This window comes from Pelophylax lessonae, assembly GCF_965119305.1.
Source record: "Pelophylax lessonae genome assembly, chromosome: 2".
In the NCBI taxonomy this organism is placed as follows: Eukaryota; Metazoa; Chordata; class Amphibia; order Anura; family Ranidae; genus Pelophylax; species Pelophylax lessonae.
This window is the reverse complement of record NC_138769.1, coordinates 169310225-169334374: the sequence shown is the minus strand read 5'-3', so window position 1 is coordinate 169334374 and position 24150 is coordinate 169310225. Positions and strand designations below refer to the sequence as shown.

General features: G+C 38.1%; 1 protein-coding gene across 1 annotated transcript in view; it reads left to right on the top strand.

Moving 5' to 3' along the window:
• Nucleotides 1-23062, top strand: part of PHEX (phosphate regulating endopeptidase X-linked) — a 309157-nt gene extending 286095 nt beyond the window's left edge. Inside the window, exons 18-22 of the mRNA XM_082245817.1 lie at nt 6622-6752; nt 10746-10811; nt 14993-15097; nt 17045-17121; nt 22650-23062. Coding sequence (XP_082101943.1) covers nt 6622-6752; nt 10746-10811; nt 14993-15097; nt 17045-17121; nt 22650-22752 — 482 coding nt within the window. The 3' untranslated portion in view covers nt 22753-23062. The remainder of the gene's footprint in view (nt 1-6621; nt 6753-10745; nt 10812-14992; nt 15098-17044; nt 17122-22649) is intronic.
• The last annotated feature ends 1088 nt before the right edge of the window (nt 23063-24150 follow it).

The following is a 24150-nucleotide window of genomic DNA, read 5'->3' as shown; positions in this document are numbered from 1 at the left end:
TAATAACTAGTGCTGCTCCTTTATTATCATTATTACTTTTAGCATAGCTAAATATTAATATACGTAGATACATACATTTGTTGGTACATGTGGTTGGAATCTATGTACAATAAAAGGTTTTTCCAATGTGATTTTTATATTTCCACCATAATAGATAAGAATAGAAAAAAAACGGTACCCTCGTAGGCATAGGTGTGTGCATCTTTTTGCATTAGGGTGTGCTCCCCAAAGCTCAAACACACATGTGTGTGTGTGTCTACAAATATATGGTCCTGGCACATTGATCTCCCTGCCAGCAGAGTGAAAGAAAAGGGCATAAGCACATCTCTTATGGCAGTGCTGGCAAGAGGAAGATCTTTCCCATCTCCCCGCTGCTAGACAGAGCGATAATGATAATGCGTACTAGGTGATTAGGGTGTGTCCAGGCACACCTACCACATCCTGCCTGCACACCTATGCCAGCGGGACTTTACAGGCAGTAGAACAACAAAATATAATAAAAAGTACAAACATACTTTATTGTAGAACAATCATAAAAATGACCACATGGTCAGTGGTAATTGCTAAGGTAAAAGCGTACATCTGATGACATACAAAAATGTAAACAAAGCACCCTCTAATACAGAGATGCTGGATACCAGACTGGCCAATGTAAGGTGTCAGGTCAGATTCTTGAGGTGTTCACAAGGCAACCCAACGCGGGTGACTACACCTACACTATTTGGTTGAGCCAGTCTGGTGTACTGTGTGGAAATACACATCCTCTATATGCACTTTTTCATGATGAATATATGTAAGTATACATATATCATCTGCTCTAATGAGACTCTCCTGTTTTCTGTTATGAACATATGTTTCTTACCAGTATATTATTTTATTGTAGAACTTTGGCACCCCTCTTCTTCCCTGAAAAAGGAAAAATCATTTAGCTCCAAAACGCGTTGGGTTGCCTTGTGAACACCTCAAGATTCTAGCCTGACACCTTACATTGGCCAGTTTGGTTCTCCAGTATCTCTGTATTCTAGAGATACTGTATTCTAGTGCTTTGTTTACATTTTTGTATGTCATCAGATGTCTGCTTTTACCTTAGCAATTACCACTGACCATGTGGTCATTTTTATGTTAAGTTTAGTTGTTAAGTTTGTTTGTACTTTTTATTGTGTTTTGTTGTCCTACTCTATTACTCCCTTAATCTGCCTGTAAAGTCCCACTAGGGTACTAATTTTCTTTCTAGTATGTATTGGGATGTTGGCAGAACCCCCTTTATAAGACCAGTGCTGTTTTGGCCTTTCTTCTCTTTCATAATAGATAAGAATGGCATGTTTCCCAGTCTGTGCTATATTATTGCTTGTTTTTTCTTATTTTTGCAAACCTTAAATAATGGAGAGCATATTCCTAAAAATTGCCAGGTTATTGCCAGATCTTTAACAGCATAGTCAGCATGATTTAAAAGACTTGTTCATTTTCTAATCTCTTTACTCATTTTAGCTATGGTGGAGTGCTCTTGAGTCCTCATGAGTCCACATTCCTTCTCACCTCACTTGAGTGGTAATTAGATCTCCACATGGTCTACTGAGTGGCCTTGTGACCTTATGATACGAAAGCCTGTGCCTCCAAAGAACCTCTTTACTTTTTTTCCATTTCTGGCAACCACTTGTTGCTTGATGTGTGTTGCATACATATTGCCACAACTATGACAATATTGTGCTGGTTGGAGAATGTCATTATCATCTTTAGGGATGAGTGGATCAACATGCGGTTTCCTACAGTATGATTATTTTTAGGGACAACTGTAAGTTGGCAATTCTACTACTGCCAAATTGTCAAAATAGCAAATTCCATGAAAAACTGTACAATTAATAGAAACCAATTTCCAGAAAATATACACTTAGTTTGTTATGCCTTGATATGACCAATTTGCAAGAATCAGGAGTTCGTTCACTAATCTCTTATCCTCATCATCACTTACCATTATAATCCCTTTCACTCACTAAGGGGACTAGGGAAAACTAGCTGAGCAGATCAGCCCAGTCTTCTGCTTGCTTGACAGCTGGTTAAACCTCTTACCCTCTTACTAGATGTTCCTGGCATACAAAGTTAAAGTCTTTATGTGAGATGTCATAATCACTTTAGCATTATTGCTCCAGGCTTTAACATTCATCAAGTAAATTGGATCCTAAATTTGTGTTTACAGTAAATGGTATATTAGGTTAAAAATGAGTTGGTTCTCAACAAATTAACTTTGCTTCTATATAAAAAAAAAAAAAAACTTTCAATGCCAATAAAAGACTAGAGTAAAATGTAACGACTAGTTGAAGTGAATTCACAATATTATTATTCTTATTATCTGTTAAAAACACCAGACAGATATAAAATATACCAAATCTAACAAATTATGCATTCATTAAAAAAAAAATGTATTTATTTAAAAAGGTTTAAAAATAATTCTATTCAATTATATATATGTTTTTTTCTTTATGAGAAAATGCCATTAACAATGAGAATGGCCACAACATTTTGCCAGTGGAACAATCCAAAAATGACAATGTTGAGTTTGTTAGTATAGTCTGAGAATGAAGTAGCAGTTCCTAGTTGCAGGAAAGGGGGGAGGCCCTAGCTATTAGAATATAAAATATATTTTAGTTTAGGATGAAGGTAGGTAGTCAGTTAGGAGGTTAACAATCTTGTTTGATACCATTGGATGTATTGGAAACACTGTATTATGGTTTATTGGGTATCCATAGGCAAGGTAAAAAAAGGAAAGATTCCCAGACAGACATCAAAGAATTTTTGGACCCATGATTCCTTATGTAAGGAGGCTTCCACCCATTCTATTTGGAACATAGGATAGTTTTACACAAGGAATTGGTGTTGGTTCAGGATAAATCTATTTATATAGAATGGCTTTCAATGCTACAAGAAAAATGATAATTAGAATTAGTTTTCAGCCTCTTTGAGATTTTGATGCCTTGGATGTTAATTAGGCCAAAAAGTGCCCATTTAGGGGTTAAAGGTAAATAGTTTACTAAGTGTGTGGTAGCTTAGTGCACTGCTGTGTTCCAAAATTGTTTAGTTTTTGGACATACCCAGAAGGCATGGAGCAAGTCTGCATCCAGATGTCCACATTTCAGGCAGCAAAAGAAAGAGCTTAGGTCCATGTGGCAAGAGCGATGTGGAGATATATAGGAATGGTGGAAAAACTGTAGCATCCTGTCATGGCACATCATGTCTTGTATTGTCCCCAAGGATAAACATAATGATTTTATGAGAGTGACAACTTGAAGCTAGTGGAAAGCCCCAGTCCATTTGTTAAGTTCAGCCATTGTTGAGGTGTAGTCCAGTGGCTGCTGAGTAGTAGTTGTATAATGTTGAAATAGCTTTTTTGCTTGGATTAGGATATCCTAGAAGTTTGCCCAATGAGTTTTCCCAGTCTTTCTAAGAACATTTTTTTAGTGATAGAGGTAATATAGTATTTAAAGTAGAACTATAGGCAAAACGTTTTTTTTCTTTTTTTTTCATTTTGGATAGAGTAAGAAAGGATATGTCCCCTGTAATTTTTTTCCCCAACTATTTCCCTTTGTGGTGATTTCCCTTCACTTCCTGTCCCATAGCCAAAACAGGAAGTGAGAGGAAATCCTGGCAAATTAAGAGTATCCAAGGTAAGAATAGATTTGTTTACACCAAATAAAGGGATAGGTACACACAAGGTGTTGTTCCATATTTTATTATACTGCACTGCATGTGAATATTTTTTATGAGCACTTTATAATATTAATAATACTATTGAATAGGGATACCGCAGTTTTTATCCACTTACATCTTTGCCTAGTGCCTCAGGATATTGAAATTGGAGAAGAAAGTTGGTTGTTGATAAATAGTTTTTTATGAGGTTTATGGTAAATATACTGCATAAAAGAATATAAGACATGCCCAAAATTCCTGGAAGAAAGAATGAGATTTAGGAAAGGCCAATTTATTTTGTTGAAAGTATTCTCGCTTTTGAGGTTTAGCAACAACGGAGGGAGAGATGAGGGATGCTGTTTGGCTTGGACTGTAACTGCAATTGCAGCTTAGATGCCTATGGTAGAGTGTTTATATTATTGCAAAGGAAGCCCAACTGGTGGGGGGTGAATAATGTTGGAATGTGGGTTTTGATAAGATCTGCCATGATTTTGGCTAACAATCTGTAGCCTATATTTAGTAACAATATTGGAAGGAAGGAATTAACATATTCAGGATTTTTCCCAGTTTTAAGATTAGGGTAGTATATTCTTCATTAAATTCAGAGTATGAAGTAATATGGGTGGGAAAAGAATTGTAAAGATCTGTGAGTACTGGGAATATTTACATTGCTAGGTATTTTGTAAAAGTAAGCTGGGTAGTCATCTAGTCCAGGGATTTTATTGTTAGCTGAACATTTGATGGCTTTTTGGATTTTCAAACAAGTGATTGGGGAGTTAAGTTGCTCACGGTGGTCAGAGGTGAGTTTAGGTAATCTAGCTTGGTCTATCAGGAGTGGACAGTGTACAGATGGGTGTAGCAGCGTTTGAAAACTATAGCTGCAGACTTTGTGCAGGTGGAGCTAGATTGAATGTTGAGATCTGTTATTTTAAGATTATGATGTCCGACCTGTGAAGTCTGGTAAGTTTGTTGAGAAGAGGACTGATTTTATTGGCTCACATGTAAAATGTATTATTTGTTTAGTTTGTTTTATATAAGAGGTTACCAAGACATTTAAAAGAATTACTGCTTCCTGCCAAAGAAGTTGAGCAGTTTTTTTGGTAGTCTTTTGAGAAATTATATGACCACAGAGGCCACTTTTGCAAAAGGAGGACGGGTGTGTCCCTGTGGGATATATTATCATCAAAGTAATTGGCCCCAATGAAAACATTTAAGATGATCTGAATTAGTAAGGTTTACAGTTTTGGAGGGTTAAGCATGCAAGTTGACATATTAAGGGAAAGAATAATAGGGAAGTGGTTGGAAAGAGAAAATCTGCATATAGCGGTGAACTTTGGAGAAAAGAGAATATAATCAATTTTTGAGAAACTTACATGAGCTTTGGAGCAGTACATGTAATCCTGCCCAGTAGTATGGAGTAACCGCCAAACAGTAGGTAGTGTAGGCCCTTGTAAATGGTGGATGGTGTGGTGCTAATTTAATTAGAATGATCAAGAGATGGATTTAGGGATGCATTGCAATCTCTAGCTACTACCAAATTAGGATATTCTGTGGCAGAAAGGAGTTGGGTAAGATGGGCGAAGTAAAGCGGGGAGGATGATAAAGATTACAGAGCGAAAAGAATTCCACTGGCACTTCTAATTCTAGCAGAATGTATATACTCTACGGATCAAGATATTTTTTTCTCTTGATTGATGTGTTTAAACCAGCCACATTCCAAGACACAGTTTTGAGATTGTGATGTTGTAGGGGGAGAATAAGGATATTAGATGTTCCCATCATAGGAGAAATGGGACAAGAGGAAATCAAGCAAGTTATGAAAAAATACCCTAAACCTGATTGGTGGGAATGCCTGTCCAAAGAAGCTGCTTTTGCCAATACAGTAAGCAGGAGTCATTTTGGATAGTCCCCCAGAATATCCAACCACCATCCATTAAAACCAGGGTCATTAGAAATAGAAATTAAAGATTCAAGTATTTAATCTTAACTTCAAGCAATGCCTTCTATTGCTTTCAATCTCCAATGTTTCTTTTTTTTTTTTTTTTTTTTTTTTTACTGCTTTGATCCGACTTGATGTTAAAGATGACTATGTTCATTCTTCATGGTTCCACTGTATGTAGGAGTGAGACCACCCTCTCTTTCTCACTGTCGAGATGGACTAATGGTGCCTATACACTAGATGAAAAATCTTTTGAAAATCTGTCATTTGGACAGTTCATTCATTTTTTAGCCTGTTAAAGCGGAGTTACAGTCATTTTTGTGTTTATTAAAAGTCAGCTGCTACAAAAAGTGTTCCAGGATCCTTTTCCAGAATCCATCGATGCGGCTGCCGGAACTCTCAGTTCTCATCCTCTCCTCTCCCTGGCGCCCGCGACTAGGTACCCTAGCTTAAATTCCCCTTTTGGGTGGAGCTCTGCTTTATTGGGCGCAAATCGGTAATCGGTTGTGAAGTTTTTTGAGCCAAAAAACGAAGGACAAGTTTGGAAACTTTCTGCCAAATGAACGATACATTTAAAGGTTAATGTATTGAACGATTTGTCAAATAAAATTCGGTCATTACATGATGGCAAAAATATTTGCTCTCACAGCCTAGTGTTTGTTATTCGAAAATCAGTTTGAGCGATTTTTCGTATAGTGTATGGCCAGCTTAAGGACTATGGGTGTTATTGTGCTTAGGGCAGTGTACATGACCTCAATTAATGTACGCTGCCTGTTCCAAACAAATGGAAACAAGTGGGAAAAGGAGAGGTTTGCGAGCTCAGTGAGGACGTTTCAAAGAGGCAGGAAAACACATTAAGAAACAATTTAATAGAAAATAATTTACAGGACAATTAACTAGTGGATGTGCATGGATTATTTTTTTAGAATACAGATATTGTTTAGTGTCACCTAAAGTGTTATTTATGAAAAATAATTTATACATTTATGAACACTATATAGGTCGCAAGTATGACAAAGATGGGAATTTGCATCCATGGTGGACCACAGAATCTGAGGAGAGGTTTAAGGAGAGAACAAAATGTATTGTGGAACAGTACAATGATTATTATTGGAAACAAGCTGGCATGAATGTAAGTTTTTCAAGAAAACCCCAGAATGATCTTAAAACAAAAACTATGTTAAATTTAAAAAGTTTTTAAAAAGTTTTGGATAGACTTGGGAAAAGTTAGAATCTCTTTCAGGTTTTACTGCTATCTGAGTATCCCTTAGAAAGATTTCCTCATTAGAAAGGCTTCCCCTTAGTTTCTATTTTGCTGACAAAGGTTTCACTAGCCTGGAAGTTATGAAAAATCTGCAACAGGGACACAGACGAAAATATATTTTTGTTGGTATAGCCATTTGAGAGCTCCCCTCACTTCCTGTGTTGTAAAACTGATATTAGCAGAACAGGAAGTGGGAGCAAATCTCTCTAATAGGGTTTAGGACAGCCGTAAAACCTGACCGAGGTCCTAAGCCTTCTGAAAAAGATTTTTGGCAGTACATGAACTTTAAAGCCCAACCATGTGATGGAAAAAAAACCCCTTGAAGTCGGCAGTTATCTGCATCATCACACGCAATGCAAGGCTATTAACCCTTCATTGTGTGTGAAGAAAGCAGGCATGCAACTGCATTCTGGAGCGCTTTACAGAAGTGGTCACCCAGATGGAAGGAGCCTACAGGTAATAAAATGAAAGTGGTCTCTATCCTTGTACATCTTGACCTAACAAGCAATTAACCTTTGCAGTGACGAGGGGCGACTGCACGGGTTTTTTTTTTTTTTTTTTATGTTTCTTGTGTTCCAGAATTGAACTTTAAAAAAATCAGCCTTTATTTAATAATGCCATATAAACTTTTGGTAAATAAAATAATCTACTTGAAGGAAAACAGAATATCTTGCCCAGACATGCTGGTTTAGGTGGGAACCAGTCTAAAATAGTGAGTAGTTGCTATTGCTGTGCAAAAATGGAAGGGAATCAAAATATAAGTAAAAAAAGAAGCATGGAAAGCTAGAAAAACCAGATAATTTGGATAAGAAATACTAACAGCAGTAGAACAGTTTATTTGTTATCTTAAATCTATTTTACCACACATAATCTTTCCTATGAAGTTAAAAAAAGTATAAAGTCATTTAGGGGTGTACTCACTTTTGTTGCCAGTGGTTTAGACATTAATGGCTGTGTGTTGAGTTATTTTGAGGGGACAGCAAATTTACACTGTTATACAAGCTGTACACTCACTACTTTACATTATAGCTACGTGTAATTTCTTCAGTTTTGCCACAAGAAAAGATATAATAAAATATTTACAAAATGTGAGAGTATACTCATTTTTTGTGAGATACTATATATATATATATATATATATATATATATATATATATATATATATATATATTTTTTTTTTTTTAAGTGTTTTTTTTTTCTTTTTTGTACAGTATAAGTAATTATATAATCTCTTTTCTCAGACTGATAAAAAGCTTAGAGAGCTAGGGGTAGAGAAACAGCAGGGCACTGATCTTCCAAGTGAATAGCTGTACGGGGGGGGGGGGGGCGGGGGCATGAAGGCACAAGTCTAATAATTGGCAGGCTGTTCTACCAGCATAGCCATAAAGCTGTTCACCCTGAGATGGATGTGATCTCATGCCTAGTGGGGCCAGTTTGCGATAGGAAAGCAGGAGGATTGGCATGATCACCAGGTATTTCACGCAAAAAAGGCAAAGCAAAGAGAGCAGGATCCTTTTTAACATAAGTTCACGGTGCAACAGACACATATCATGAATATGAAATGTTAGGGTAACATACACTTTAAATCAAAGGTTCTGATGATTCCATATCTGGGCGAAATGCATTGAGGTTCCTAGACACTACATCACATTCGGTTTTTGCGGCTGGTCGGAGCGGAGGTTGACACGCACCATGGAACGCACGTCACATAGCTGAACGGCGGTCCCTGGAATCTGTGTTCTCTTTTGGGCACAAAGAGCAGCACTACAGGCACTTTAGGTCCCAGAGGCCTGAGTGCCTCTGTTAAGTGGCCAATACCTACTGGGTGGATGATCAGAATTTTTTGCACCATTGCACAGCACTAAAGGAAGAAAAAAATCACAGGAATTGGCATCACATTTACGGACACTTATTATTGTTTGTCATTGTTGCTTTGAATAATTAGGGGGATCATCCCTCACTGTTTAAAACTTGTTGTATGGCACTGAGCACGTTATTGTGTATATACCATTGATTTATGTCCAGAGTTGTGTGTTATTGCACTATACAGCATTTCTTTTGGTGTACCCTAGACACACATATGTGCATGACACCTTTTATTGTTTATTAATTGAAATTTTAATATTAAATATTGCACAGATCTGAGCCTGGCACGTTTTAGGACCAACATCACGGTCCTCCACTAGCATTGTATCACCTATGTGGCATTATTTATTATTGGAATTTATTCATTTTGGCACTTTTTGAGTGTGCAGTCACAATCACATAATTTTCTTTGACTGTCATATATGTTTATTTTAAATAAAGTGAACAGTAAACAGTCACCCTAACATGGGAAATGGCGCCACCTGATCACATAAATATTGCATGAAGTGTTTATAATATAACAATATTGTAAAAAAAAAATTATCCTGCATATTTCTTCTGCATTTTACACCATTCAGTAGCAGCGCCTCACTACTACCCATATTCTTATTTAAGTATTACTACTTAAATTGAAGGCAGCTCTACCCAACATAATATTAGTTTACCAGGGGGGGTGCCGTACTCCTGATATTTCCTCACTTTAAATTTATTGCCAACACAGACAGAAGTCAAGGCCAAGCATACAGTCTAGTCCTGAAATATATGTGCTCAACAAAGACAGGGATTGCTTTTGAAATTTATCTTAGGCACTTGTACGAACCACAGTGTTCAGTTCAGCAGTGTGGTATTAACAGTTTCATTTCCATTTTCTGATGTGATCCATGAATACTCTGTGGCATTTTTTCAGTAATCTGTTATTTTTTAGACATTGTGTAGTTGTGTTTCACCTTATGTTGGGTACACACTATCCTTAGAATTCATAAAAACTGGCGCAGACAGATTTTGCGAAAGGGACTATCATGCATTCTAAGTGGTGAAGAATGCGCCAAATTCATTTACCCATCCAGAACTTTCAAAAAATCTGTCTGAGCCAGTTTTTCTCTATGTCCACCAAAAGAGAGCTGGTCTTAATTAGCTCCTAATTAGTTCCACATTTGGAGCATTCAAAGCGACACAATGAAAAGTGGCAACACAATGTAAAAGTGGCACACTTTAGAACTGCCTGAATTTAGTACATGAGCCACTGTCAGAACCAAAAGTTTTGCAAATACTTCATGAATTTGGTGCAATACATTAACAGGAGGGATTAATGCCAGAAATGTGGCACAGCAATTTTATTGAAATCCCTCCTATAAGGTTTTTTTTCATTCAACCCAACGGGCTGAACAGAAAAATAGCAGTTCACCATACTAACACGAGCAATACCAGTGCAGCGATCTCCCCTGCAAAGCTATTGTGTTCTGCCCTCCCCCCAGCCAGAACACCCTGATCAGTGCTCACAGCCTTTGGCTGCGAGTGCTGATCAGATGCTGGTCTTCCAGCATGCTCATTCGACAGAAGCCGGTTGTAAGACCAGCTTCTGCCGGATGGGTAGTTGTGCACACTGGCAAAAAGTTGGCCGGTTCCTGCCAATCCGATGGTTTTCAGCCAATTTTCAGCCTGTGTGTACCCAGCCTTAGTTATCCATCCCATAAATAGCTGCCTCAACGCAATACCTGTTTTGGATTCTGTAACACAGTCCGCAAATGCATGCTGACCATTCCAACATTAAAATAAAATTTTTGTAGAAGAGATTATCACCAATGACTAACATCGGAGTAAGAACATTCTCCCACCAGGGAAACAAAATTTGGGTTTTTCTTAACACTGTCTATAGGAAGGATTTTTATTGTCACTGAAAAAGTTTAACTATTCGGTAAACATTACAGTAATTCCAAACATTGTACTGAATTCTTTATTTTTATCTAACATTGTTTATCTTGTATCTTTCTTTAGGTAAAAGGAACAAAAACTTTGGCAGAAAATATTGCAGATAATGGAGGAATGAGAGAATCATTTTCGGTATGAGAAAATATTATCAATCTTAAAGCGGAGCTCCAGCGCCCCCCCCCCCCCCCACTTAAAAATTAAAAGTCAGCAGCCTCAAATATTGTAGCTTCTGACTTTTAATATTAGGACTCTTACCTGTCCAAGAATCCTGCAATGTCGGCACCCCAATTGACTCTCAGGTGCTTCCGCCACCATTTTTGTAAGGGAAACCGGCAGTGAAGCCTTGCGGCTTCATGGTCAGTGCCCTACTGTGCATGTGCGAAGCACGCTGTGCTTTGTGAATAGCCCAGAGGTGTAGGGTGACAAACTTCTGGGGACTTCACCATGGCATGGTCACCCAGAAGTGAGGATGGGTACCTGTCAAAAACAGTTACAGAACAGCCCCCTTAAGCTGTATTGTAAACTTTAGGTGTGTGGTAAAACCACAACTCAACTGTCTTCCATTGCCTACCATTGCTTTCACTAGGGCTACTTCTTGCAGCTTCCTGCAGCTTAAACCCTCATAGGAGTGCTCGCATGTAATCAGTGTCGTGGGCATTCACAGGTATAAATGCACCCTAAGTTAAAAAAAAACCTCTAATTTTTTGGATTTGTGATAGAAGGGAGTCGTACAGATGCCTTCTGTTTAGGGCATGCTCTACAGTATTTTTAAAATAAAATGAAAAGCTTTAATTGAATAAATACATAATTCCATGAATCCCATTATTCCAGACTAACGGGCATGAGCAGTCATATGTAAAAATGTTCAGATCAGCTAGTTTTTTTCTGGATGCATGGTTTGAAGGGGCAGAGATTTGATTTTAATTATAAACAAATCATAGGGGAGCTTTACATTTTAATGTTTTTCTAAGTGATAAAACAGTGGATGAATGTTCAGCTTTAAAGCTGATTTTTAGGCAGGCTGAATGAACAGCTGATATATACATGTATATATACTGTTTTATTTACCAAAGAATATATTATCATGCGCAGTATTAGGAAACAGTTTATATCAGGGGTAGGCAAGCTTAGAGAGGTGGAGATCTATCTGAACAACATGGGAGAAGTCAAAGACCAACAGGCACAATGTCCTGTGTGGGAACGGCATATTTCATGCACGTTTCCCACACCCATTCCAAATGTCCTGTGTGGGAATGGCGTGTTTCATGCAGGTTTCCAACACCCATTCAAAACGTAATGCCTTTGCGATCTGTAGTGGATGCCTTTACATTGTTAACAGCACCCAAAAAGCAGATCGCAAATGCAGTGCATTTACCTGCACCAGACTGCAAGGTACTGCATTACCATGTAATTTGGTGAGGTGTTTTTTATAAGTATTGCATGCCCTTTTTTTGTGTAGTCCGGTGCGATTTACAGCCCATTTAAATTAATTGGCTGAAAATGCGCACCACACTTAATCGCACAGGAACACAGAAACCTACCCCTTTAGCCGCAGAGGCAGTATCCGAGAGAGCATGTACACATGCTGTGGCAGGGTCAATCGGGGCCAATTTAACCACTTTCCGACTGCCTGCTGCCTTTTTACTGCGGAAGGGTGGCTCGGCTGTGTCCAGTCACATAGTACTACGTGACTGGAGTGCATGTGGTTTTGGCGGCGCACAAGCGATCGTCTGGGAAACCGAGAGAAGACCCACCTGCTTATGTAAACAAAGCAGGCGGATCTTCTGTCAGAAAGGCAGGGACAGATCAGCAGTTTCAGCTAAGCTGAAACTGTGATCTGTCTGTGCCTGTCACAGAACCCCACCCCCTACACAGTGAATAAGCATACAGGCATACATGTAACCCCTTTGATCATCCCCAGTATTAACCCCTTCCCTGCCAGTGTAATTTATACAGTAACAGTGCATATTATTTAACACTGATTACTGTATTAATGTCACTGGTGCCCAAAAAGTTTCAAAAATGTCAGTTAGGGGTCCAATCTGTCCGCCGCAATGTTGCAGTCCCACTCAAAATTGTAGTTTGCCGCCATTACTAATAAAAAAAAATAATAATTAAAGCGGTTGTATACTGCCAAAAAAAAAAACAAACACTGCAAGACAAAGGCATAATGAGCTAGTATGAATTGCATACTAGCTCATTATGAAATACTTACCTTAAAACGAAGCCCCAACATGGACACCCGGACACCGCTGTGGGAGCTGTCATGCTCCCTCTGCGTCTCTCCCAGGTTCAGTGGCTCCGGCGCTGTGAGTGGCCGGAGCCACGATGACGTCACTCCATGCGCGCGGGAGTCACTCTCCGGCAAGTAGCCGGCAAGGAACTCTGAAGGTCCGCCGGACCTTCAGAGCGCATGAGCTGCTAGTGTCAGCGGCTGCATGCAGGGCAAATATCTTCTAAACCGTGCAGGTTTAGGAGATATTAATTGTACCTACAGGTAAGCCTTATGATAGGCTTACCTGTAGGTAAAAGTAAAAACATTGAGTATACTACCATTTTTAAAGCCAAAAAATCTATCCCGTAGTTTGTAAACGCTATAACTTTTGCACAAATCAATTAAAATACGCTTTTTGGGATTTTTTTTCACCAAAAATATGTAGCAGAATACAAATTGGCCTAAACTAATAAAAACATTTAATTTTTTACTTTTTTTTATTGGCAATGTTTTATAGCAGAAAGTAAAAAATGTGGCATTTTTTTCAAAATTGTTGCTTTTTTGTTGAATGAATGTTGTGAATGATATAAAGGCTTGATTCCATTAACAGTCCGGTGAGTAGGGGACTCAGAGGGGAGCACCTGGACGCATGAGCACTGAGCACTTTGATTATCTCCATACAGGTGTAAGACAGCAGACAAGCACTGAGCACTTTTTGTAGAGGAGAGTTTATTTATTGTCACTAAGCACTGGACACTTTGAATAATATTTATTTGGAATCATTTATACATTTATGTAAATGAGTTTAAAAGCAATAATATATAGCACTTTATAATTATTTTTATAATATATAGCACTTTATAATTATTTCTGGATATTTTGTACATGATTTATCTGGATTTATGTATTTATGGTAATGAGTTTAAAATAATATCACTGAGCACTTTATAGCACATTTCATGTAGATGATGTATTTCACATGGTATGGTATGATAATGATATTTATTTCAAAGGATATTTTGCACATATTTTAGCACAATATTTGTACATATATTAACACGGTATTTATTATTGAGCAGCGCTGATACTTACCCATTTAAATATGTACAACTTTGATTATATGGCTAGGAATTCCCATCCATGTAAGTGATTTGGACCAGTGACTTAACTAGTTGTAAAGGACTTGGTAGTGCCTGCTCCCGCTGGCACTAAACAACAACCACTGAGAGCAGGAAGCCGTTATGTATAATAGTGATAATAATACATTACATTCATCTCCCACTGAATGGGCAAACAACCAAACTACCAAGGTTCCGTCAGAACTTGTGTTTGGACCAGACCTTCACCTCATCCCTATATTCAACTGTTCAACTGTATCTATACCTAAAAGCAAAAAAATAAAAGTATGGCAGCTTATCAGGCTTTAGATGTGGATGTTGTGGCCACATTCATTCTTTTTTTTTTTTCCTCTTTTTATTTATCTGACAATTCTGACAGTATCACAATTCCAATCCTAGTATAACAGCACTCACTCACCCTTCTGTATTAGGAAAATGGAAACAAGACAGGACTACAGAACCTTGCCCATCTATTGTTTTCCATTGCATAGAATAATGTAATTGATAACTGATAATCCGCAAAGGCAGAAAGCATGGAAACTCATCAATTCACAAGATTTCTGGCAAGAGCCACATTTGTTTTTTAACTTCTCAAACATATATAGCAAGAAACTTTCAATTTTATATTTAAAAGACCAAAAGAGAACAAATAAGAGAAGATAATTGTTAGGGTTTACATACACTTTAAATGATGGACACATTTTGCTATTGTTTCTAAAACTGAAATATTCAAAAATGATCAGGACCATTTTGAGTTGTGGGAAAAATTACACATTCCAGCTAATGCTGAAAATACTTCCACTGGAAAGCCATACTAATTGTTATCTTTTTATTATCTGTTTAGACTCTAATGTGTTGATCATACTAAAAAAAAATCATACTCAGTAAAACATGTTGCCTTTTCCCAAAAACGTAATGCTCTTGTACAAAGTATTACATACTTGAGTTGTTTATTGCAATTTATTTTCATTTTTTTTCAGGCATACAGAAAATGGATTCAGGATAAAAGAGCTGGAAAAGAAGAAATGCTCCTTCCTGGCCTAGATCTTAATAATAACCAACTCTTTTTCTTAAGCTATGCTCATGTAAGACTTCGTGCCAAATAGTCAATTACGGATTAAGCTGTAATCTTTCTCATTTGCACAATATGGCTACCTCTTAGTTCTAACTTAAAATGCTTAAAAATTATTTTCAAGAAAATTTTCTGTATTCCCTATTTGAAAGACAGCTAAAATACAGTGGCTTCTTTAAAATAATGGTTCTTAATTAAGGGTATTTACACACCTTGGGTTATAGAAACAAAATGATGGGGTATGGTACTGGATCTCAGAATCATTATTAAAACTGAAATCCAAGCTGATGCTTTAGATCATCTGCAAGTAACATTTTTAGGTAAAATCTCACTAGTTAGGGTCATTTGCGTATTTGTGAGTTTCTATTTTTTTATTGAACAAAATTGAAAATCCGAGTGATTTTATATATATATATTTTTATAATAAATAGAAAACCACAGTTCACAATTCACCTGATCTTGTCTGGGAGGTCTATAATTGTAAAAGGGCCAGGAATGCATGCTTTGGAGAATTCTTGCAGAGTTGTCACTCTGAAGTACCAGATTTCAGAGTGACAAAAATGGTGTGCAAGAGGGGAAGCATCTATTTGAAACTACAAAAGGGGTAACAGTAAAGAGCCATGTTTTTAACAAATCTATTTTAAAAATGTAAAATAGTTGAAATATAGTAAAAAAAAAAGTTTTAGAGTTAAAGAGGTAGTGAACTGCCAATTTTGAAAAAAAAAAAAAAAAAACTTTTCTCCTATAAGGCAATGTTATAATGTGCTAGTAAGCATCGCATATTAGTACATTTTGTGAAACTTACCTTAAAATGAAGCCATCCAGTGGTGCGCTATCACCACTGACAGGGTTTCCATCTTCACCCCATCTTCTTTCTAAGTTTGCGGACTCCAGTCCTCGGAATGGCTGAGCCCATGCACGCGGGAGTCATGGTTTACGGCACAGAGCTTTGAAGGAACAGCATGGTATAAGAGATATTTATAGTACCTACAGGTGGGTCTTATAATAGGCTTACCTTAGCCTTAACCTAAAACATAAACAAATGGACTTAGCTACCACTGCCAGCAAAGCTTTAAGCCTGTTTGTACAAATCAGGAGAGAATTAAACTGGTAGACATGGGGGTGTTTGCCCTCTGGGTGAGTTCTAATAATTTGAGATATGTTACACTGGTGCCCCTTCTTCACCATTCAGACATTAATCACAGCAAACTTGCAATCATCCCTATCCAGACCTGTGATCACAATGTCTTCCATAGGGAAATCTTCCAGAACTTATGTCCTTTTCCAGTCCTGAGATGTCATCACCAAATGCCAAGAGCCAAAGACAAAGCTGACAATGAAAAATGTAAAATTGTGTGTCAAAATAAACCATGTCCTGTAGGGGCACCCACCTTTTACCATGACCATCAGTCAATGCAGGGCCATGGCACTCTTCACATTGTACACTTTATTTATTCCACAGGAAACTGTTTATGCCATAAAAAGGCCACTGGGTTGTATTTGTCTTCCGAGTCAAATGTTCCCTTGGTTCCCTTTTGAGAAGAAAACTGACAGTTTAATGTCAGTCAATATCATATAGGCCTCAAAAACATGTGTGTCTTCATGTAACATATATGCGTTGCAGTGACTAGCTATCTCTTTATATACGCATCTGAGTTCAGGGAAACCAATTTGCTTATCATACTTACTATCACACTAAATGCTTAACATGCTCATACTAACAATATCATTCAATGGCATGGTATGTTTCCCTGTACTTTTTGTTATTTTTGAATTTGTGTTTTCAGTTAATTACCTAGTTTGGCAACTTTGCTGTTCTGGTTCATCTGGGATGTCTGTGACACCCCAGTTATTTTTGCTTTCATAACTTTAAAAATTTGCTTCATTGACAGAAAAAAAATATATATTTTTTTCATATACAAAACTCCTAAAATCTTATTTTTTTTCTATTTCTTTTTAGGTGAGGTGTAATACATTTCGCCATGAAGCAGCAAGGGATCAGATAATAAATGGCGTACATAGCCCACCACAGTTTCGGTGAGTTTTTTAAATTATTGGTTGGGTTTATCAAATACTGTATGTATCTAATAGTAGACAGCAAATAGAACAGTTCTGTGGGTGCTCGCAGGTAAAACTTTCCCAAACAGTGTCAATATAGAGAAAAATTACAACAGTTGCAGGTTACAGCACTCCACAATATATTGTTGAAGATTCTTCAGCATAGCTCCATATCTTGGACTCCACTGAATAGTTTAATTTATACAGTCATTATAGAAGAACAGTTTCAGGCTTTCTGCAGTACTCCTTCGGGACTGACACAAATATATACAGAAACGTTAATGACTAGAAAACAATCACACTTATAACATTTTATCATCAAGATAGTGCTGTTTTGAAAAATATTTAAAAAAAAAGTGTAAAAAATATGTTTAACAATAATCCCTAACTTTTATAAGAATACATATAGGTCAAAATCTACATTTACAAATCCATGGTGTATAGTATCAAGTCTATGGATTCACTGGACCTTTAGGTGTTTCAGTATAAGCTCCCTGAAACTATACTGTCTTGGTGGTGCTACATAATCCAATATATATATGCTTAAGTTGGGAAAATAAAGGTGAGTACTCAACAAAACTTCTGACTACTGGTAGTTAAAGTTTCCTAATTGTATTGCACTGAACACAGGATCATAGGCAAACCATAGATGGATCAAAAAAAAAAAAAAAAACTGACCTGATTTCTCCAGCCACACTATTGCATTCTTACAGTAGGGAGGGTTCCCTGGCATCAGAATACAGCCACACAACAATACTGCCAGCTATAGCCTGTTACACAGATCGAATGAGGTAGATCCAACAGGGCGGTTGCATAGAAGACAATTGATAGATTGAATTCTGTACAACCTCCCTACCCATACGAGGATTGCAACTCATCTGGTTCCTGCTGAATCAGCTGAATTTTAATCTATGCATGGCCGGCTTTAGTCTAACCATGGTTATATGCAGCTGTCTTCACATGATTGGACACAGGCAAAAAATAAAGCTGCAGGGACAGCCCCTATCTAACTCCTCTTACTAGCAAGTCTCAGTTTTTTGCCGGTGTCCTTAGATAATGAACACCATGTCTCTCCACCTGGTGAAGATTCGGCGCTGGCCTGTAATGCCACTTGGGGTGCTGGATCCTGCGTGGGTGCTTACCTTGGCATGTAGTGCACCATGTTGAGTTAGCCAGAGGAGTGCTTTACAGGTCCTGAGCTGTGGCCTGTGAGTGGCAGAACCTTATTCTGGAAAGCCCCTTGGGGAATAGGCCCATTATGAAGAGTAAAGCCAAGATAAGGCTGGTCCATATGCATCCTGCCTGGACTCTTTTCTGACCTAGTGCACTGGCTCTCTCCGATGCCATATAGCTGTAGTTAAGGTTGTGACACTTTAAATCTTGTGGGGACACCTGCCTTTTAAAATTGCTGAATTTTTCCCCAGCATTCTGTTGCAAGTCTGCCATGTGGCCATTATTGCGCTTGTGTGGCCTCAATTTCCTGCAGTAAAGTGTAGCAATATTTCGCTGCTTCCTGAGTTTAATAACCTATAATGTCTGAGAGAGAAGACTCCACTCTTCCTTCTCAGCAACAGCAAATATTGTGAGTAAATCTTGGGGAGACATTTGGCACCACATGTAATAGACTAACCTGGGACAGAGGCTTTTGGAGGGGACTGCAGGCTAGCCTCTTGCTTATTGACTATGGGCCCTGGCCTTCTAAGGGAACACTACTCTTTGTGAGGTGTATGCTGGGGGGACCCTTGAAGTAATGTTACTTTGGATTCAAGTCCATGTCTCCCCAAGACTCTGGGACTCTAGGCCCAGGGTCTCTGTTTAGGGCTTTGCTGCTTCATTACCAAAAGGGGCTGCTCCACAGATTCAGACTCATAGCACATGTTAATATCACCTATTGTCTGCTAAGGGAAAAGTTTACACTTGTAATAATGTGTATTGTACTTCATGAGCTCGATGTTGGCAAGTCTGCTGGAATGAGACGTCTGAGTATCCAGGCGGCTAGTTAGAAACATAGAAACATATAGAAACATAGAATGTGTCGGCAGATAAGAACCATTTGGCCCATCTAGTCTGCCCAATATATCTGAATCCTATGAATAGTCCCTGGCCCTATCTTATATGAAGGATAGCCTTATGCCTATCCCATGCATGCTTAAACTCCTTCACTGTATTTGCAGCTACCACTTCTGCAGGAAGGTTATTCCATGCATCCACTACTCTCTCAGTAAAGTAATACTTCCTCATATTACTTTTAAACCTTTGCCCCTCTAATTTAAAACTGTGTCCTCTTGTGGTAGTTTTTCTTTTAAATATGCTCTCCTCCTTTACCTAGTTGATTCCCTTTATGTATTTAAAAGTTTCTATCAAATCTCCTCTGTCTCTTCTTTCTTCCAAGCTATACATGTTAAGGCCCTTTAACCTTTCCTGGTAAGTTTTTTACTGCAATCCATGTACTAGTTTAGTAGCTCTTCTCTGAACTCTCTCTAGAGTATCTATATCCTTCTGGAGATATGGCCTCCAGTACTGCATATGGCCTCCAGTAGTTAATTAGCTCAAGGTAATAAAATCACTGTCAGATATTAGTTGCCAGTGGGAAAGTGGAATAATGTTTGTGTTGGTTTTTCCTTAGATGTGGTAATTATATTTCTGTATATATTTTTATCTGCATACGATAATGTAATCAGGCACCTGACCTGATGGGGTGTATATTCTGTGTGGGTTTGTTCAATAAGATTGAATCAGATTTGCAGCTAAAATGAGTTCTGTCTGGTTCTTGGTTGCAATATGCAGCTATAATATCTGATATCTATGCTCAAGACCGGAGGAAGCTATATCCTGATGGAAGCACTCAAGTACAGTGTGGGTTGGTTCCGTCACACCGCACATGGCAAATCATAAGCACAGTGGCAATCGGTGAGATGGCCTCAATAACTCAGACTTGGATTACTCCTCTGGAGTAATAGTCTCTCTATAAAAGCCCCAATCTGATTCCTTGCCTTCCACTGGGAACTCTGCTGGGCTTTCAGCCTCTCCTACCTGTAAAGAGAGAAACTCTCTGCCACCATGTCTGATTTCATGGGCAGGATCTTGGACCTTTTGGAGGCTGTAAATTGCAGGGTCACAAACAAGCCCCTAAAGTCTCCTCCCTTGAGTTGGTCTTTGGCTTTGCACTTGCTGCTGATACGTTGCCCAAGAATTAGATAGACAAGGAAGATCCCTCCTTGAATTCTGAAAAATTGGATCAGGATGAAACAACTTTGGCTGAGATACAATCAAAACTTAAAGAGTACCCTTCACTTATGTTGTAAAAAAAATCAATACAGTACCTCCTGGGTGATTTTTGTACAATAAATTGTAACCTTCCTCCTAGATATCAATTTGAAAAAAAAAAAAAAAAAAAACATGGGTGGATAAAAACTCTTTAAGTGTAATAGCTGATTCCAATCTGTGGGTTTTGTGAAAATTTTACTTCATACTTAGTCTCCTCAAAGCAAATTATGAGTAGCCAGCAGTGAAATCGACTGTCACACTTACCTGCTCTTTAGTGACAGAATTCCAACACAAGGGTTCCACTGTGCAACAACCAGATTCCAGCCACTTCCTTAATGGGCTAGGTAGTGCATTGCTCATCATTCTAGCAATGCATCACCATTCTAGTTTTCTAGCCCATGCATAGCCCATGCTCTTCAGCCTGCCTATGATCCCACAGTCCTCTGCCTTGCTGCACCCTCAGTGTTCTCCCGTGACTCTTGTACTCTTATTACTCAGAGATTATATCCCCTGTGCTTCAGCATCCTCTCCCTCTGCACTCCTGTGCCCCAGATACAGTGTCCCCTGTATCTTCAATGACCCCAGCTCATCCTGTGTCTCCGGTAACCCCGTATTATATTTAAGACCTGGTTCACACTATTGCGACTCTGCAAGCCGCATTTGCCAAGGCACGGCAGCCTATTCATTAGAATGAGCTGCTGTACCTGTGTTTCATGCATGAGAAAGGTTCCTGCACCATTTTTAAAATGCTGCAGCAGGGAAATTACATGATGCTTTTGCATAGGTTGGATTCCCATACCTGAAACAACCTGCAATAGTGTGAACCTAGGGTTAAGTGTGTTTTTTAATTTTATTTACATAGGGAAATATTTAGCAGGTAATGTGACAACAAATATTTACTGCAGGTATATGCTCCTGGTGAAAGTATTACAAGGAAATATTAACCACCTGTAAATGTTGGCTAAATGTCACATTCACTGCTATATAAATATGCCCATTAAAAAGCACTTAATATGAAATACTAAAAATTACACCTGTCACTGATAGACATAGGGCTTGATTTACTAAAACTGGAGAGTGCAAAATCTGGTGCAGCTCCGCATAGAAACCATCCAGCTTTGAGGTTTTTATTTTGTCAAAGCTTAATTGAACAAGCTGAAGTTAGAACCCAATTGGCTACCATGCACCGATGCACCAGATTTTGCACTCTTCAGTTTTACTAAATCAACATCATAGAAACATAGACAAAGAAACACAGCTAAAAAAAGTAGCCCAGTTTATTTTATATTTTTAACATTTAGGTTGTTGTTTTTTTTTCTTTCGATTTATTGTTGTCTTTTGGGGTTTTTTTAACCCTTTTGCCTGAATAGGGGAAAAAAAAGTTCATGTCTGAAGTGCAGTTACCTGGTGGTGTTGGTATAGGTCTTTTGAGGCTGGGTTCACACTTATGCGATGCCAGACATCCCATGTGATTCACACCGCATTGCTGTGCACATCACATGTGATGTCTGTGCGATAAAAATTCAGCCACACAGTTTGTTTGGCTGAAATCACATCTCATTCGCGCCAAAATGGTGCAGGACCCTATTTTTGGTCTGCACTGGAATCAGATCTCATGGGTGTTCAGACCCATGTGATCTGATTCCAACCAATTTCATAGTTCGCACTGCATTCTGCAAACCAATTTGGGGGTGTCAATAACTTTACATTGACACCCACAGAGGTTCGCAGAAAACAGTGTGAACTGCTTGCAAGTCAGATGCGTTGTGGGAACCCGCACAGGAATTGTTATGGTTCCCGTATCTCATAAGTGTGAACCCAACCTAAAGCTCCAGTTCTTTAATCAACCAGACTAGGAACTTCCTCATAGCATAGAAGACAGGCCTGCTCTTTTACAGCTGCCATATATACCTACTAGCCTATTGCTGTTATGCACAATCTCATTTCCAATTTGGAAGCACAGCAGTTGGGATGGAGCAGACCACCCTTTTACACCATCAGCTAGTATCCAAACTCATTCTTAAAGGTGGCCAAGGTTTCAAGGGACCAACAATGCTTTTGCTAAGTTCTAAAGAAATGACTAGCCATTGGAAATTCTCAGGTAAAACATATTAGTGATAAAAGTGATAAAATATGCAAGATTGATAAAAAATGTTGTGTAATTGCCAATTGTCAATAAAAATCTGCATCTATATTATAAAGGTTAATTCAATAATGGCAAAATATATTTTTTTCTCCAGAGTAATTGGTGCAATGAGTAATTTTGAAGAATTTCGTAAAGTTTTCAGTTGTCCAGAAAACACATTAATGAACCGTGGAAATAACTCATGCAGAGTCTGGTAGAAGAGGAAATATTTAAGAAAACAATGTTTGAGCTGCTGTACAAACTGCTGTTTTATTTTATTTGAATTTTTGGAACCAAAGAGGATAATCCACTTTAATGTATTTCTGCTATCTGGAAAAAAGCCATGATTACCTTTGAACATATTTTCTTGGGCATATCTTACATGCAATTAACCACGCCTTTATATGACTATTGTATTTTGTAGTGTGGATTACAAATTATTTCTTTTAAATGTATACAGAACTTAAGTTTCTGAAATATGCAAATAAAGAGAAAAGAGCGTGCACTATTATATATTAGTGTAATAAATATAAAATAGTGAAATAATGTAAAAGAGGAAATCTTAGTTATGAAGGGTGCGGTGTTGTACATAACTGTATATTCTTGGTAATACTTGCACTGAAAGCCATTTATGTATTTAAAATGTCTTTTAAAGTGTCATTTTTGAATGGTATTTTATATTACCAGCCTGGAGAAACACAATTTTATTAAATGAAAACGGCAGTAAATTACTTTTCTGAATAACTAATGAATGCCTTGTAAATCCATTAAGCAAAGAAAAGTAGGAACTTTCCTGTATTGTGATGTTAATGAAAGTGTGTTTGTATAGGAAACAAATGATCTATCTCTCTGCTTACAAGACTGCAAATATAGACAACAGTAAAGGCATTTTAAAGAATCATCTAAACAACAAATCTGTTTTCATGACCAAACATTCTAATTAGGGCAGGAAATTGGACTAAGTCACACTGGCAGTTTTAATCCCCTAGAACAGGTATCCTTAAACTACGACCCTCCAGCTGTTGCCGAACTACACATCCCATGAGGCATTGTAAAACTCTGACATTCACAGACATGACTAGGCATGATGGGAATTGTAGTTCCTGACCAACTAGAGGGCCATAGTTTGAAGACCACTGCCCTAGCTTCTGTGGAAGGGAAGGGGAGGGAGAGGATGCAGTCCACCTACCATAGACAGTGACAGATATTTGCAAGGGAGACAATAGTAATTGAACACGTTTTTCTAATTCTGCCCATAGATAGATTGACAAATCTATCTGTGTTCATTCCCTCTCAGCAGAAGCTGATCTAATGATCGACTTTTGTCAGATGGGACTGTTGGAAAACATTTGTTGATCAGCATGCTGCAGCCAATAGCCAGCAGCAGCTGATCAGTATATTCTGACAGTGAAGGAGTCCTACTGACAGAATACATGGGCACAGTAGAGAGAATTCCACCATCCACCTCATGTGTATTTTTAAAACAAGGCATCCATGGTCAGCCTAACTGCCCTGATTCCTTTCTTAGATATTTATTGACTATCATTGTCTGAGGCTGCTTATGAATGAGAGAATTAGTCTGAAATGGTCAAATGGAGAGCCTATATCTCATGTCA